General features: G+C 42.6%; 1 protein-coding gene across 1 annotated transcript in view; it reads left to right on the top strand.

Moving 5' to 3' along the window:
* The window catches only part of LOC142579438 (very long chain fatty acid elongase 4-like), a 94,225-nt gene extending 78,371 nt beyond the window's left edge, over nt 1–15,854 (top strand). Inside the window, exons 6-9 of the mRNA XM_075689603.1 lie at nt 1,146–1,317; nt 3,816–3,943; nt 9,072–9,221; nt 14,244–15,854. Coding sequence (XP_075545718.1) covers nt 1,146–1,317; nt 3,816–3,943; nt 9,072–9,221; nt 14,244–14,393 — 600 coding nt within the window. The 3' untranslated portion in view covers nt 14,394–15,854. The remainder of the gene's footprint in view (nt 1–1,145; nt 1,318–3,815; nt 3,944–9,071; nt 9,222–14,243) is intronic.
* Nucleotides 15,855–18,722: the final 2,868 nt, after the last annotated feature.

Below are 18,722 nucleotides of genomic sequence, written 5' to 3'. Positions count from 1 at the left end.
CTTTTTTCTGTCAAATCATGCATAATCAGTGTGTACACATCTTATCAGATGGGGAGGTATCGCGGTTTTCGTGACGTCGCGTGACAGACAGGTGAAGTGGGCGTGGTCGAAAAAAGTTTTTGACCAATCGTGGAAGGCTGATAGGAGAATTGGAATAGAAAAGCTTGGAATAGTTTTACGTTATAGCGCCCATGGATCAAAATTTTCACGTCAAGAATACAATCATGGAAAAAATTTCAGGTCCCATTTCTGAAATTTGGCTCTGGTGTTGGGCACTTCGATACTAATTGGCTCACGTTATCGTGACGCATGCGGCAGAAAGGACGTTCCACGTCCACCGCCAAGGTCTGTGGGTGGTGGCGCTGACAAACACTGCCAGGTTTCTACAAGGAAACATAAATACCCAAGAAAGTGGATGGGGAAACGGCGCCGCGGTAGCTCAATTGGTAGAGCATCGCACGCGAAATGCGAAGGTTTTAGGGTCGTTCCCGACCTGCGGCAAGTTGTTTCTTCACCCACTTTCATTTCTATTAATTTATCGTTTCTTTATTTCATTTATTAAGCCCAAGTAATTTCCTCTGTGTTGTCCTTGGTGTCAGTGTTTGTTGGCTTCTTATGATATGACTAATAAATAACGGGCACCTCGGTTAATCCCCTTTCTTCTCGTTTATCACCGTTTTGTGAGCAAGACGAAAAAGAACCTACTAAACAGGGTATATTGTACAATTTATTCATATACGGTTTGTCATGTACCTAAGTTTTCGAGTATCAACGATTCATAATGCTTAATGAAGGCTTCGGTTACATTGGTTTACGTCATGACACGATATTTTTGAAGACTCGCTCATATCAAAATTAGGGGTCTGGAGCACACTAAAATTTCACGCATTTCTTTCCAAATGCAACGAGTTAAATTTATTTCAGTAATTCATACCGAATGTTTAGGTGAGTTCATACCGAAGCGCAAGCAATAAAATAATACGTTAGGCGTTAAATTTTCTTTCTTCGTCAACAGCATTTAGCTTGCAGCTAAAGAGCCCACGTCACCAGCCCCCCTTTTTTTTAGCGAGTGAGCAAGCTACTCGAATTGCCTATATGACAATGCGTTTCAATGGTTATTTCTTTCCCGTGGTGCGTGCTCGCAGATAGCACGTGCACTGTGGTGGTACTACATGAGCAAGCTGATCGAGTTGATGGACACGGTGTTCTTCGTACTTCGCAAGAAGGACAACCAGCTCACCTACCTGCATGTGTACCACCACTCGACCATGTTCTTCTTCTGGTGGATCGGCATCCGATGGGTCGCCGGAGGATCCGGTTAGTATTGTTATTACTTAATTCGTAGAAGGTCGTCCTTAAGTCACGTTAGAAAGCTATGTACAGGTATACAGTAGACCCTTGCGGGACCAAAAGTTTTTGGTCGAATTATCCGAAAAGTCGAATTAACAGACAGCGGCAAAGTGGACGAAGCCAAATTGTTTTTTTATGGCTTTAAGTAGTCTGCCATCGACAGGCCACTTCAATACAGTATTACAATAACTATACGTGGCGTTGTCGGTCAGTGAAACTTCCCATTGGCTGCGACGCCACGACACGCGCCCCGCGTGCTCGTGACACTGGCTCGGGCCTCGACGAAGTAGAGCGGGCGAAGGGGTACACCTGCTACCGCGGTATTGCACGAGTAGGCCCACAGACCTCAATACTATCGTCGGCACTGACAAAATCGCCAAGAGAGATATCGCTCAGGGCACAGCGCAAACTCTCATCACTGCAGGACAGATTGCTACCGACACTGTCGACCCCAAGGGAACCAGTGGCGTCATCTATTTGAATATGTTTCCGTTTTCCACTTTTAGTAACCGCTCTGCGCATGAGGGGGGATCAGCGTGGGGTAGAACTAACCGAAGCAGCATATGCTTTCGCAGTCGAACTAAACGAGTTTTTCTTCTATACCGATGCGTTGTTTCTCGTGGAGACATTCCGGTGCGCTCGAAGTAAGCTGTACAATTGAGCGCAACCTTGTATCGCGCAGGAACTTAGCATGTGGCAAAAGCCATCTTGCACCCACGTACGGAAATCAGCGTGCCGGTCACTGCGGAGATATCAAGGCCAGACCCTTTCATCAAGGTTTCCCCGAGTCCTGGATATGACTGGGTTCGCGCTTTTGACACAGTCCTTCCGATAGTCACCCCGGTCATAGTCTGCAGAGCGCAGCTTCGCTGTCAGCGACCAGTGATGTCTGAAGCGCAAACACCACCCCGGCGATCATTTTTCTGCCTAACATGGCAAAATGCAAATATTCTAGATGGTTCTGAGCTTGCAAAAATATAAAGCGTCCACGAATATGACGTGAAGTGCTCGTCGTGGTGGCCTCAGTGGCTATGGTGTTCTGTCGGTGAGCACGGGGTCGCAGCTTCGATCGCCTGCTGCGTGCGACCGCATTCCGATAGGGGCGCGCGGAATGTAAAAACGCACGCGCACTGTTATTTTCATAGGTGCTGGTTGGAAAGCACCAAGCGTTCAAAATTACATTACATGTATTGTCCCTCTGTGTTGTTAAAACGTGAAATCAGTCACTCAAGAATATCTACGTAAGGTCATGGGGATCTTTTCACGACCTAGAACAGACAGACATGAACAGAGACCTGTAAGCATGTACAATGCGAATTCTAGTCCCATAAAATGGTACGTTTCAGCTAAATATGCAGCGGCTAGCGCTATACACCACCCAAGCGGACGTGCCCGCTGAGCAGCAGCGCATATGAGAAAACGCTGGATCACACCGCAATTGTCAGAGTCATTCGGAATGACGCTTCACCCCGTTCAGGCGTATGTGTGTCCGTATCCTCATATCTATAGGACGACTTTAAAGAAACAAAGCTCGGAAAGCTTGTCTACCGCACAAGCGATAGACGACCGAACAAGTTTTGTCCGCTCTACTTATTTACTCGCGTTTTCGGCCGTTTCGAGTGCAGTCAAGAAGGACGGCTTTTCTGCATAACTTATTCGTCTAGCGGTTGAGCTCCGCGTACTTATGGGCGAAAAAAAAAAAAATTTAGTGCCCTTCCATTCTGTGAAGGATAACCAGCGAAGCTGTATTGGAATGACTATATTGACAACTATACTGATTTATGTGGTTATTGCTATATTGATTGAGTAAAGACACATACACGTAACTTCGTGGTTTTTATCGTCCTTATTTTCTCTCATTCATTACCACAGTCGCCTAGCTTTGTGGTCGCTGTGGTACACCGCGATTGGTTGTATACTGCTATGCTAGACACGTTCTTGCCAAAGGCTAAACCTATACACGACCCGTGACGCGTGGTCGGCACTTTGACGTCCATGTAGCATTCAATTCCAGGCCATTCCAACAGGAAGGATATAATCCACTTGTCGTCGGGGATCGCTAGGTCGACATTAAAGTCGACGATTGGTGGGTACACCATTGCATTTTATTATGCTTCTCGGCCCTCCAACGGGAGCGAAGAAGCACCACGATCTCGCGTTTTCTATATGTCCATGAAGGTCATGCGCCATAACATGGTCGATAAAGTGACATTCAGAGCGACCACCGCGACTTCTTTTTTTCGGCGCATGCGCATGGGGTTGCGCCGGAGGAGCGACAGATGGGCGGACGGACGGACGACCCGGCTAGCCATATACAGCTTCACCGTAAAATACAAATAAAATAAATGTCTCCTGTTCTATCAGAGTATTCGGAATATAGCACGGAAACCATGACGCATTCCTCACTTTGTGCCGTTCTCTGGTGGGCAATGCTTAACTACTGTGTTCAATGCTTGTGTCTACAGCTGCTCCTGGTCCAAGCATCAACTGCCTTGTGCACGTGCTCATGTATTCGTACTATGGCTTGACTGCACTGGGCCCTGCTGTGCAGAAGTACCTCTGGTGGAAGAAGCACCTCACACTTATACAGCTTGTGAGTATTGTGCCTGTGTTGGAATACCAGAAAAATAACTCTAAAATAAGAATCATGGAGGATATGTACTAGTCGCTGCAACAAGGCTTAAGAGGAAGCTTTAGCTCAGATGCTCCTATCTAAATACATGTAAAAGGAGAATTCATTTTTCTCGGCAACCACTGCACCAAACTTGGCGAGGTTTGTTACATTTAAAAGAAAAGCTTAAAATCTAGTGACTGCTGGCTTCGAATTTTTTATTTAGGTTGTAAAGTTTTTATTAAAAATTGGCAAAAATCGAAAATTTTCAGGAAACGAAACTATCAAGCTTACAACTCTGTAACTCAGCAATGAAAAATGATACCCCGATTCAGTGAATTGCATATAATAGTACATCTAAAGCGGACAAAATTGATATGTTAAACATGAATCTCAACAAAATTTGTAATATGGAAATACAGCTTCTGCAAAACCTTTGTACACAACGTAACAAATGCACGTAAACTATAAAATGATATTGAACTTGTCCGCTTTTAATGATCTAATGGATGCCGTTTACAGAACCGCAATATCTGTTCTTGATGCAGAGCTATTAATTTGTAAACTTCGTGCTTCTATTCTTCTTCTAAAGTGTTAAATTTTTGGAAATTCTTGCAACGAAATTCAGGCCCTAAATCGAAATTCCGCTTAAAATTTCCGCATAAATGCAACAAATTTCATTAAAATCGGTCCAGGCGTTATCTCACAAAAACGTTTTTGCGTTTTACATGTACTTGAATAGGCCGCGTCGGAGTTGGGCCCGAGCTAAAGCTTCCTCGTAAAGGGGCCCAGGACCACCCCTCGGGCTTGGTGAAATAACATAGGCCGCGGGAAGCATACGCTGCTGCGAACATCTCGGCGAAGTTTTGCTGTCGTACGCGGCACGTGGAGCTCGCAAGCGGCGCGCGAAGTCGCCTTTCTCCCAAACGCCCTTTCTTCGACAGAAGCCTGCGCCTCGTTCTCTTCTGGACGCTTCATTTCGTAATAAAGCGGATTCCCCATACGCGGCTGCTATCGGTAGCTGCCGTCTGCTACGTACCGTAGATACTGCCGCCGCCGCAGGGTGCCGCCACGAGTCCACTGGCTAAGCGCACAGCGGCTCTCTGAGGACAACGGCGTTTGGCTTACGTTTAGCATGTCGTGGCGTCTGCGTTAAGATCCAAAATGAAATTTTAACTGGGCGCCATGGTGACATTTAGAAGGCGAAGCGTTGTGGGCACGCGCCACTCCGCCGTATAGCCTTCGCAGTGCAAGACACTGAAGAAGGAGTAAAAGCACTAGGGAAGCCGTGTTTGGTTGCGAATATATAACTCTGCTTGTGCTGAAGGCATAGAAGTACTTTTCGCGGCACAGTATTTCTGAAATGCCCTATTTTTCACTTCAAAAGCATTTCTCCACTTCGATAAAAAGTGATTTGGGGCCCCTTTAACGATCGAGCTTTCCAGAGGTATATACCTATACGGTCTTTCACTTTCAGGTTTTGTATCTTCTGAAATTCAAGGGGGGGGGGGGGGGTCATTAAATCGGGTGCTGTACTTAGAGGGAAACCGGGGTGAAATCGAGGGTGTTATTGTCTGGCAGCCAAAAGTTCGGGATTTTCCTGTAACTTCTACAAACGATTAACACAAGAAATGGTCTCCTTTTGAACATAGACGTTCTATATCAAACAAGCGAAATCACTTATAGGAACATTTGATGTGAACATGCAAATAGGGCTGCTTGCAAATCAAGCCTCTACAAATCCTCATTGTCAGACACGATTAATACATTTGAAAGAAACCACATTAAGAAAAAGAAATAGAGACGGGTTTGGCGCGATCCCTTCTTTGTTGTTCTTAAAGAAAGGGGAATAAAAAAGTACAACAAGTAGTGCACACGGGCATACTTTGCAGCCGGTGTGATACTATTCCTTATCTTGCAAGCCCTTGTTGGACTTGCAAGCCCTAAATCTGCCGGGCTTTTCGTTCTTGCTTGTTGCTATCCTCATTTACCGGTTTCATATGTACGCTCTTGCAACAGAATGAATGAAATTACCCTTATTTGAATGTAACGTGGTAAGGTAAACATGTTTTCTCAATGCCACAGCTCCGCTTACTATACAGGAAAACGTCAGCGTTGCGTTATTTCGCTTCCTAGCGCAGTGCCGCTTTTTACATGTATACGGCGTGCGCGAGGTGCGATGTTCTGTTCAATTAAATGCAGTACTAAAGAAGCAACAACCTTTCGTTCACTTAACGTCGGTAAGTGCCGATTATAATATGTTTTTATATATGGTAGTTATTTCTAGAGTGTTACTAATCACAAAAAACTGGGCGTAATTGGCACGCTTAAAGATAATGTAGTACGTACGAACTATTACGCAACCGCCTACATATATAGACAAGTCCCACTATATTAAGCAATCCACAGCCAGAACTACTCACCAGAAATACTCCCCATGCACTTGCTTCTTACAAATTCCCCCACCACAGATGCCCTGAAATTCTCGTTCTCCCCCCTGGCGATTAGAGAATGGAATAACCTGACCCCTCCATTACCAGTAGCAATCTTTAGCTCGTTTCTCTAAGCTAATCAAAAGAGATTTGCCAGCCTCGCAATTTTAAAAGTGTTTTATTTTTGCCTTTGTTCTCACATAAACGAAGTGCCAATGTCATTTTGTCTGTGCAATTTACATTTGTAGATTTAGATGTATGCCTCACAGCCGTCAATTGTGCGACATCTCGTATTATGGTTTTACTTTTTGCCTTGTACTAAAATCCCTCTCTTTTTTTGCCCTCCTGTTATAATCCCTATTGTGATTGTAAATAAATAAATAAGTAAATAAAATGAGGCTTTTACCTTATTTACACATTATTATTAATGTTATGTCTTAACCACTTGCTCACAAAAGGTGGCCAATGTCCATTGTTTCATAACACATGTATTTATTATTATTGCTATTTAGGAATGGGTAAATATTTTTGGAAGATATCACATTTAACCTTATTTTCATAAATTCTGTTCGGCATGTGTGCAAAAAATTGGGCATTATCAGGTTTTACCCCAAAACAAAGGACCCTACATATATGCATGCTGTGGCAATACAAGTGCGCTGAAAGCGATATAGTTCCACCCCTTGCGAGCCTAATTCCTTTAGTGCATAAGAATCTCATACATTGCTTGCGAGTACTTAATCTGGAGGCTGCACTGGCAGAAAGTGCCAAACATTGCATGGGGAACGCGTGCACAGACACTGTTCTTGCTTGCATTGTAATTTGCATGCACATGACTGGGAACTCCAGTTGTGCTGACTAAAACAGCTTTACATAAGCACTTTAAATATTATCTACATATATTTTGATGCTAAGATGGCTCCTGCTAGGTCTTGCACCACTTTTCCAGTGTCACGTATAAGCGATCACTCAGGCTGATCATGGTTCAGCACATGCCCACTGACGTGCACCATGTTGATGCACCTCCCTGCAAGTGGCATCCCTGCACGTAACCTGCAATGAAACAGACTTTCTCCTGCCAAGGAAGGAAGGGCGGGCTGCTAGATTATTAATAAAATTTGCCAGTATGCTGCAGCATTCCCATACACTACAGCGCATCGTCACCGCTACCATCCCATAGACCTGCCAGCTTTTGCGCATGCTCATGGCAGAGGTGGCACAAATTAGCTAACGTGCATGAAGGCTGCTGTGTCACTGCAACGATGACCGTAATTATGTTATGCTTTAAGGATATGGAGCTCTGCCTTTGCCACTGAAATATAACAGGTTACACCAGGCCACAATCTAGTATAACAGGCTATGCCAAACCAAATAACAGTATTATAGCAGCACTGTTGCTAACGCATTATAATACAATTTTGCACATTGACCTTGTGCCATAAGAACAAATGGGTATTCATCGTTTTGATGCCATTAACACCAAGAAAAGCAATTTATAGATGGCACTGTGAATATAATGCTCTGAAATTACTCTGCAGTTTTGTGACTAATAATCTTGATTGTATGTTTGTTTCTGAAGTTGCATACAGCTTCACCAAATGCATCGAGTATAATATAGCCCACAGAGTACCGAAAGCAAATCTGAAAGTTAATGTCAAACTAAGCTTTATTCCTAACTTTATAAAATAAATCTGCTCTGATTTGTCTAAACATCCCGATGACATTCACCAGAATGCCTTATGCCCAATGACTATTAAAGGTGTCTGGAAAGGAAAAGAAGCGAATGCTATGTTGTTGCGTGGAACTCTGCCATTTCTCACATTTAATACAGTCTGTGATGCGTATTCGGAGTTTAATAGCGCATCAGCTCAGGCCAGTCTCTAAATGCAGACCTGCTTGCTCGCTCAATTGCTAAGTGGAAAAATAATCATGCTGCACTTTCAATCCGAAAAATAAAAAGCCTCAAGTGGCGTCTAGAAGGTTACATGGATACTAAACAGGAACTAGGACTAGCTAGGCTGGCATACTGCATTTCCGAAAACTCAAACATAGCCGAGTTTCAACATAAGAGTGGGGCTGGAGGCCTTGTATGCTGGAACATGCTAGAAAAACAACAGATAGTTGTTGACACTTATGAAAATTTCCCATTTAACCTTTATTCATCATCTGACTGACATTCGTGTGAGAAATCTTCACACTTTTATAATGTCATAAGTTTTGGTGATAACAGGCCAAAGTTGCTCACTTGTTTATCAATAAAAAAGAATTGTGTCATGAAAGAATAAACAAAAACTCAACATGGCATTATTTTCAGGCATTTCCAGCACAAGAGCCAAGAGGGAACAAAGTATGTGGAAGTACTGTAAAATTTGTGATGCAAGAATGATGGCACTGACCCCATGATTTGGGTGCAAAATTAAAGAACCACTCACAATCACCATCAATCCAGTCACAATCAATTTTATTTTTTTTATATACTACGGAGTTCCTCAGAGTAGTCTCCCAGCGCAACTGGATTTCGTAGCTCCTGTTAGTTCTTTAAAAAGAGTTGCCCATTTGTTGCAACAGGCCAGCCTCTATGGCTGCTACTGTTACCTTCTCGTTTTTCATGCATGCATCAGGGTCCATGCCAATAATGTGCACTCACAGCCTTTCTATACCACCTTTTGCACATGCAGGTGCAATTCAGCATTGGCCTGGGCTTTGGCATCAATGCCATCTTCAGCGGCTGCAAGTTCACGCGATGGATGCAATATGCCTTCATTGTGTATGCCTTCTCTTTCCTCGTACTATTTGGAAACTTCTACATTCATGCTTACAGGAGCAGGGTGAGTAGCGTTGCATCTTTTGGGCTTACTGTGAATATCGGTGCATCTGTGGCTACAAATATTGTTGCAGAGGGGCTAACCAACAATTCTTGGACATGTCATGTAAAAGTGTCTTATTGTTAGGACAAACAGAAATGCTTTTAGCAAATGTAACTCGAGCAGCTATGTACACAAGAAAGGCATATAATTTTACTGATAAGGTGGAATGCCATTTACATTGCATTTACGGCACTCATCTACGACAGAAGTTAAGTTTTGCAGTGTGAAGGCTTACTAAAGCAACCATTCCTGAAGTTTCAATATTGAAATCGGCTATGCCAAGTGCTCTAGTAGAGGAAACGAGCCAAATATGTGCAGTGAAAGGCATGCCTATTACGAGCTGCGGTTGGTTTAAGCGTGTGATTAAGATGAGGACATGTAGCATAAGCGACTGTAGTGCGGTGCATATTAGTGAACTATACTTTTCTGGCTAGTAGAAATCAGGCAAGGTCAAGGACACCATCAATGGTGGCAAAGGACAACTTTTGTTTATGAAAGCCATTTTTGTAGAGTATGCTTACAAAATGTTTCAATGGAACAGATTTGTGAACATGCACCATTTCCATATTGTGGCAGCAGTTCACAAATGCAGTTGCTTCTGCACACAAGCACCTGGCCCAACGGTGCAGCACGTTGCACTCTCGCTAGAATATCTTTAGCAAGGTGCCATGGTCAAACTACTACCATGGTGTGCACTGGCCAAGGCGCATATTCAGGTGATCTTGTGCTGGCATGAATCGTGGAAGCAAGTGTGCCATGAAGCTACACTAAAATGTCTTCTTTTAAAACATTGACATCATTTTTGCCACCAAGTGTTGCACCATAACGGCTTCCTTGTATAGTCCCAAGGAGCATCTAAAAATTACGAAAATTGATGTGGGCAAACCGAAGTTATTGAACTTACATATTCAAAATAAAACACACAATAGCAAGAGGCACACTCTTTTGCATTTCACTATGCTGCTCCCGATGAAAGTGTGGCTTACATTTGGTGGGCGGACGCTCACTGTGGCCTTCCTACGACAATCTGAAGCAGCCTTTTTTGACGGATGTGGGTTACCATGGTTACAATCCCCATGTGCATCACAAGATAAGAGTGCACTGGTAGCGACATCTTGCGATGCTTTCTTCAAGAGAAACTCTTGTGTTGCATCATTGTTGTCGCAGAACAGAAAAAAATCTAGTACTATATGCGCCTATGATACTTGTTCCTGATACCTTAATTTGCACCAGCAGATGGTTAAAACAAGTCCATTGTTACTATGGAAGGGAAAGAGATAAGTAGAAGGCAGGGAGGTTAACCAGAATAACGTCCGGTTGGCTACCCTACACCGGGGGAATGGGAAAGGGGAAACAAAGATAACAGGGAGAGAGAGAGGAGGGAAGGAAAGAAGGAAATTGCGGTGAGTTCGCTGACGTGTGTGGTCTTACAGAAATTGCATTAATAGTCACAGATAGTCGCACAAGCCCACTGTCCTTAAGAAGCACAAAAGCGCTTTCACCGCTTTATGGGCCGACGGGCGATGGGGGCGGTGTTCCAGCAGCACCTGCACAGAAAGCGGCCGATTGTCCAGTTTTTGGAAGGCTTTGGCAAGTTCTTGTCTCTCTGGGGTGTATCGTGGACAGTGGCACAGCAGGTGGTCGATGTTTTCTTCGGTGTTACAGACCTCACATGCTGCACTGTCAGTCATTCCAATTAATGCAGAGTATGCCTTTGTGAAGGCAACTCCTAATCAAAGGCGACAGAGAAGCGTAGCTTCACATCGAGGAAATCCGAGTGGAGGTCGGAGTTGCAGGGAGGGGTTTAGTCGATGCAGTTGTGTAAGTCGTAAGTTTGGCGAGTTCCACTCGGTCAGTGTGAGACTGCGTGCCAGGTGTGGAAGCTGCCTTGTGGCGTCTGTCCTATACTATAGTTCCGTGTGCTTTAGCTTACATCAGTGTCACAAGATGACCTCACCAGTGCTGCTGTGCAGGTCTCTCCAGCGTACTGGTATTCAGCAAGCTGTTATATGTTTACAGTAAGGTTAAAACTATCTAATGAGTTTCTCTGATATCATGGAGTTGGAATGTAATATCCTGAACGGGAGTGAAATGCTATGTGTTGTCCCTCACAATGAAACACTTTGGAAGAACCTGAATTGCCACCGAGCCCAACATGATACGAACTGAAAAGTGGTTTTGTAAACCGTTGGGTAGTACACCTAGTGTCAGTTGTAAATTTTCATAACCCAGTGACAACAATGATGTCCTATGGATATCCACTGACATCCACTGCCAGGACATGGATATCCTAAGATGTGTTGAATATGTCCTGTGGACAACACTCCAATAATCATTTAGCCATACTTTCATGTGCTGAGGACATCCCTTGCCTGCTCATGAGGGACATCATAGGGACATGCTGCATACATTTTATGGACACATGCCAGGACCTTTTGCACTGTGTTTGCTATAATGTCTATTACATTCACAGCACACACGATGTCACAGCTAAGCATCCATGCACCAGGAACAGATACATCATGTGCCCACATTATGTATGCAGGCAGGTGTGTGGAAGTGCCGTATATGCCTCATTCTTCTAGGCCTTCTGCCAAGTGCCTCATTAAACTAACTGAAGTTTTCAAAGTGAACTGCGTCAGAAAATTCCCAGTGTATGTTGTGCACATGAGTGGCACACATAGCTTTTGATTGTAATTTGAAAATGCTAGAAATGCAATATGTTATGAGGAAGCTTGCACAAAGCCTCTTGGAAGCCGAATATTCATGTGTATGCTGAGAAATGTCCAGGTGCGATATCCTTGGGAAATCGTAGGACATCCAAAACAGGTCCATGTGGAATATCCTACAGGAACTGAAGTTTGGGAGAGTTTGTAACAATTCATATTTGATTTAAAGGATAAAAAATGAGTGCACTAGAGGAAAACCAGATGGGACGAGTGCTCGTCCTGTCTGGTTTTCCTTCTATGTAGTCATTTTTTTTTTTGCACTTTTAAGTCAAGTATGGAATATCCTTGGGACTTCCATGGTAGAGTATTCAAAACTGGACATCCAGCGAATGTCCCAGTCTCTTAAACGGTGCATGGACAGTGGAACATAATTCGGATGTCCTACAGACATAGTGTTTTTTAATTTAAAAATTGTCGGCGTGGGGCATTGTGGAAATAGATTGCTGGAGCAATTTAAAATATTAAATGATCTGATCTCAGTGCAGTCACTGCAGCTGATGCATTTTCAAGTCCTATAGTAAGAAAACCTGCAATAAAAACAACTTTTATAGTTAGGGTTGCAAGGCCAATTTAAACCCACACATATAGTTGCATCATGCGTTTATGCTGGCATCCTTTCTTTCTTTAATTCATAGTCTTCAGAAGTCTCCCGCTTGTTATATTCAATCCCGTGATATATATGCAAATATGGTAAATCGCACACCTCAGCTGTTTCCTTGGATAAAGAAAGTGGCTGGCATATGGTGGTATCAAAAGCTTTTGAGACTGGCTTTGTTTTGAAGAAAGTAATGAATTTAAGGGTAAAACACTGTGGCTTTCAAAATATTGCCCTTGAGCAAAAATACTGTGTTCCCAGAATTCCGGCCAATGTGTAAATATGTCCTGGGCATCTTCTTTTCCGAACCAGTTATGTACTTTTCTATGATTTGTGCTCAAATAAGGCAATCGTGTCAAAATGGCGACTTTTGAGGCAGGCCTTTTAATTTTTAGATTATAGTGAAATAAGTGGGAGTGAAATCTGACAAGCGTAAATGTGGAAGAACAACCGTGTTGTTTCTGGTGAGAAACTCATGTGAACGGAGTGTTTTGTGACAGGGTGCATTGTCATTGTGCAGCATCCAACTTCTTGTGCTTTCCATATCTAGCCTTCTTTGCCTCACGGTCTCCCTGAGACGCCCTAAAACTTGGCAGTTAAATTCGCTGTTCAGAGTCGGGCTGTTTGGGATGAATTCCTGATATTACACAATATCATGAATGCTGAAAAACACCATATAACACTTTGTTGAGCCATGGACACTCCTAGCCTATCTTTTGGAGACTGTTGCTCCATCTCAGGGTTGTACCCATGCACCTAAATTTTGTCTCTAGTGATGATCAACATTAAAGATGAGTCATTCATAAGGTTCTGCTTCCACTTATTTTGCTCTCTTCCAAAAATTAAAAACACAGCTCAAAGGTCACCATTTTGAAACGATTTCCTAAATGCACATAAAGAAATTACTTTATTTAACACAGAGCTAGTCCCAAAAGATTTTGATACTGCCTTGTATGGTGCACTAAGCAGACATCTATTAAAGAGAAGGAAACAAAAAAAAAGTGCGTTTAGATGTACACTGAGCTGTACCTAGTGTGATTACTTGTACCGAGCTTTTGAAGAGGCACATGAACTTTTAAGCAATGCATTCAACAAACATACCAGATTGTATCCAGACAGCAAGTACAATTGTTGAAATCTGTGCAGAAAAGGAAAAGAATCTTATAAATATATTGTGCATAAAGAAAGGATACGCCTAGCAGCAAAATATACTTGTACAGGTCCATTTCATCTGCATCATGGCAGTGGTATGGCTACAGTACATGCAACTTCAAGTCTTAAGTCTCTGCCAGCAAATTTGTTAACCAGAACAACAACAAAAAATCCAGCTTTTTTGCTGAAGAGATATCGCCTTGGCATGCTCAAAAGAAACACACCTCAAACTTATGTGTGTCCTCTTTCTTTCATAATTTGTGATAAATTTATTCACAAAATTCTGATTGTGGGCAAAAGTGGTGACAGATGGAGCATTCTGTTCAGGCTGAATAGTTACATCTTCCTGTTTCTTGCCTGCTAAATTTGGCAAGCTTTTCCAGAGGGCCAAATGGGAAGTGTGCTAACGTCTTTCACTTGTAAACATCAGAAGTGCCTATCATTTTGCCATTATACTGATACTACCTCGCACTCTCTCATGCCAATTTGTGCTCGTTTTCCCTACAGTATCAAGCCAAGGCAAGCAAATCTAAGGAGTTCGGGGAGCTATCCCAAGCGGACAGTGATTCCATCGACAAGCAGTACCTCTTGCCCTCGCTGAGCACAATGTGCTTTCCGGAGGGGGTCATGGATAGTGACTTCAAGAAGAGGGATTAGGGCATCGACACGTTACCTTTGGGATGGACTCAGTTCCTTTCAGTCCTTACACCACTCAACATAGAGTCACATCAGTCAGTGGTCCCACGCACTGTCATAGGATTTCAAATTGTAGATGGTCTTTCTCAGTGTAGTATGCATGGAAGAACAGCTGTTGCTGTGTGCATGGCTCACGTGATATATGCGTGTTACGATCATTCAGCCAATCTGCAAAAGGCGAAACAATATGTGATAGCCGTGTCCCAGACTCATTTCTATAAAACATGGCTATGTTGGGACAAGTTTTGTTTTGCTATAGGAGCTTGATGTGTCTTGCCACAGAAGCAAAAAAAAAAAAAAAAGAAAAAAAAAACAAGAGTGCTGTCATGTGTGTTTATAGTAAACAGAAACATTACATTGCTTACTCATTGAACTTCCAATGGCTCACTTCAAGCAAACTTCATGTGTTGGAGCTTAAGCTGAAAGCTCTTTAGTAGCAAGTGTGAATATTCAGCAATAGTTACTGTTTTTCATTGCGGCTTATTGTATATTCCGTTTCCTCTCATAGTTCATGACAGCAAGTTAGAAAATGAAGCTAAGAAATAGGCCTTGTGCAATGCAAGATTCATCTCATCTGCTGTGCTGTTGTATTGACTACTATGTATTTACTAAGAGGTAGCACACACTTTGGTTCTCTTTCAGGCGAATGGCTGTCATTTAAGGTGTTATAATTTCAGCTAAAAGTACTGCTGACAGGCGGGTGGATCACCAAGACAATGATGAAGTGTTTGCAAGTGGGAGAAATACCCGCTCCTGAATGCAAGAACCATGCCAGAACATTATATACAAGGACAGTTCATCCTACAACAGTACCATGATGTTACAGTGGCCCACACATTAACTCTGCAATGCCCTTGTACTGCACATGGTCAAGGCCAAATTCTCAAATTAATACCAATCTAAAGAACCTTGCTTGAAAGTGACTATGCTGGGGAGCAATTGGGAAGCATGGGTGGGAAGCCTTATTGCACATACCTTCACATTCAATCTCCTTCACTGTCATTCTAAGCAAGGTTCCAAGGTGAGAATTTGGTACAGCATGTAATGTATGCATGGCATTACAGGGTCACACTGCACTCATGCACCCACTGCAGGGCAAAAAAGAAATACAGTTCTCTCATGCTAGGCAATAGATTTCACAATAGTAATGCTGCCTTGATAATAGGATGTCAGAAATCAATGTTATGATAAATAAAGAACATAAATTGCGTTTTACACCAAACTTACTCCATATTTTAATGCATGACTATGGGGTTACATACGAAGGGAAACATGGAAACATTTTACAAGCTTGTGTGCATTTTTTAGTGCATTAGGAAATGTTCATAACTACTTCATGACTGAAATAAAATCATGTTAATGCAGCAAGCCTGCTTAGTCTCTTTGAATCAAACCATTTAGTTCTCTCTTCACATACTTGAAGATAACGAGTCTGAATAGTGATCATGGCAAATGCTCTGCTAAGATAAGTTTGTCTGTGCAGCGTTTGGTCAGAATGTTTTAGCATGTTCCAGGCAGTATGATAGATTTCAGCATGCTCGACTGGATGTACGATGCCTAATCCTTCAGTCCGCCAAAGCATTGGTGGATTAAAAAATCATGCAGATCCCATGCATTGTTAGGACTAGTGTAAGTGATGTTTTTGCATTCACTCCACTGTTGCGGTCAACTGAGCACTGATGCATCATACCGCCACTAGTGTGTATGCTTTCTCCACACCCCCACTGTGGCTTGATGCTATGATTGTTTGCATCAACAGATTGGCACCATGCTCTTCCTTCAGCCTACGACATCTTTGCTTGTGCCAATAAGTTGGTCATTACCTCTTCTCCCTTCTCTCCACTCCTGTACCCTCTTCTACAAAACCCAATCGCAACCACTGGCCGCAGCATCTAGACCCACTGGACGCCACAAAGAAAGGTTTGCTTTAACACATGAGCCCTCTCAATGAAGTAACCGGAAGTGAAGATTTATGGGGCTTATAGTGATCTAAGTATGATGGCATATTACATTATGTGCCAGCATAGAGTTTCATACTATGTTTATTAGAGGAAAGTCAAGTACTTGTGTTTGGCACCAGTATGGATGGCCTGCAAGGATCTATATAGACTAACTTTCGCGTATGAATTATGGTCTGTTTTTTTTTTTGTATCAACTCATAAAGGGCACCTCACCAGGCATGGGCATTACAAATAAACAAACGCAGTGTGTCAATCATGTGGTGACGCGGGCTTATGCAAAATATTACATCCATGTATCCACTTGAGTAAGCTGATCGGGAACAACAAAAATTTGGAGAACGCTTAAGCTTTGCCTATAAGAGTGGAAAGCGATAGCATTCAGAGATCCCCAACTGCTTCTCACACTTCCTGACAACTGCAGCTTATGTAACTGTAACGTTTACCAAGAAATGCTGGGAGCGTACGCTATGCACGAAGGTGAGCGGGTGAGCATTCTAGTAGAAAGACAGCCTCTTGTGTTGGCCGTGGATGCGCAGAGGCGAGTGCCATCTGGATACTGTTGTCGCAAGGAACTGAGTGCAGCGTGCCGCTCTATGAATGGTAGAAATGCTAGAAAAGGGGCTTATGTTTGAGTTTCCACGTGACAGAATTATGTTCTCTGGTATATTCAAATCACAATCTGATGCTATCAGGTCTATAGCTTGTGTTTAGGTTGTACCTTATGATTTTTCTTACGCATCTTACTTTGAGGAATTCAATGAGTTCAGTTAATGCCTCTGCACCACATGGAGAGCCTGCATGGTTCTGGTTCAGAATGATTTTTTGGTAAACGGTATCCGGCACAAGCTGCTGACATCCGATTTTATGCAACACTGGGCCCTTAACATTATCGGGTTAAAATTGCTTTCAAACGGCTACAGTGGCTAAATACACATGCCCCAACACACTAAATAAAGAACAGGAAAGCCATCAGTTACATGCTATGTCAGGCTGAAAATCAGCAAATCATGAGTAATTGTTGCTTAAAGAAGAATTTGGTGTTCCCTCACGTGTATTGCGCTTGACTGTACACTGCAAGAACAACTGAACATTCAAATAAATGCATGCATGTGCTTATGCTCCGAGCAGCCACCATCCTAGACTGAAGATATGTCATAGCTCTCAATAGCCACATCAGACATCTCCCCTGCAGCACACAAGTATCCGGCAGCCATATGCAAACGACATGCATACCTGCCAACCTGAACATTCAAAATTCGTAAGAATCCTGCGTACATAACACCAAACTGATGAAGAGAATAGTAGCATGTATTTTTCTTTAAGTTTGCAATTAGCATGCACCCTTTTGTGGGATACATATGCATTTCATTAATGATTTAGGATTAGATGCAGCACACAGGCAGCAGCAAATGTGGAGCACCAAAAAGCCACAAACTAACAGGCAACAGACTACATTGTTTTTAAGACTATAGCGACTTTTTCAGCGATTTTGCTGCTGCCGGTTTCTCCTGCTTCGCAAACTGTCTAATCAAAGCGGGTACCCCTTCGGTTCCCTTTTAAATCAGAAAGAAGCCTCTCAAGGGTATGATAGCAGATCAACAAGCGAAACTTTTTAGTTAAGAGAACATATTTTTACCAATACTTAAAACTATTCATAAAATTATAGGAGGAGCATAAACTTGTAAAGTGTATGGAAAATTCGGCAAGTTGGCAGTTATAAATATGGCTTTTCCTGTGTGAAATGAAGAGAGCATAAGAATGCTGTTGGAAATGTACTGTGCAGCAAGAACAGAAAAGAGTGAAGAGAAATATAAAGGGAAGCATTGCTCGGTATGTGAAGGTGATACAGGCTCTTGCCTCCAAAAATGGGATAAGGCCAGGAAGGAATGTTGTTTGCAGCAGCGGCATAGCCAGAAATTTATTTCAGGGGCTCTCCGCCAACAACTACCACTCCTCCCCTCCTTCACCTCTCTCTATGTATATATATATACATATATACATATCCACACATAGAAGTTGTGCACCATGCAAAGGCAAACTTCTAGCACTCCTTAGACAAGAACGCTTTAACGAGCATGTATGTTTCTGCACTGCCAAAATAACACTTTGCTTAATGTTCTGACAAGTTTTTCATTGCTAAGGCATAGAGCCCCTTCACATCAAATTATGCTATTATCCTTATACTATTCTTAAAAATATTTAAAAAATTAAAATTTAGTTTATAAATTGATACATTTATATAACGTATGTATTAAACTGATTACTTGTTATTGTAAAAAACTTTTAAGTGCACTAAAGAAGGCTTTGAGGCAAGAAAATGACATACTGC

Source organism: Dermacentor variabilis, chromosome 4 (genome assembly GCF_050947875.1).
Source record: "Dermacentor variabilis isolate Ectoservices chromosome 4, ASM5094787v1, whole genome shotgun sequence".
NCBI classification, from domain to species: Eukaryota; Metazoa; Arthropoda; class Arachnida; order Ixodida; family Ixodidae; genus Dermacentor; species Dermacentor variabilis.
The sequence above is the reverse complement of the archived record's forward strand: the minus strand, read 5'-3'. Positions and strand labels throughout refer to the sequence as shown.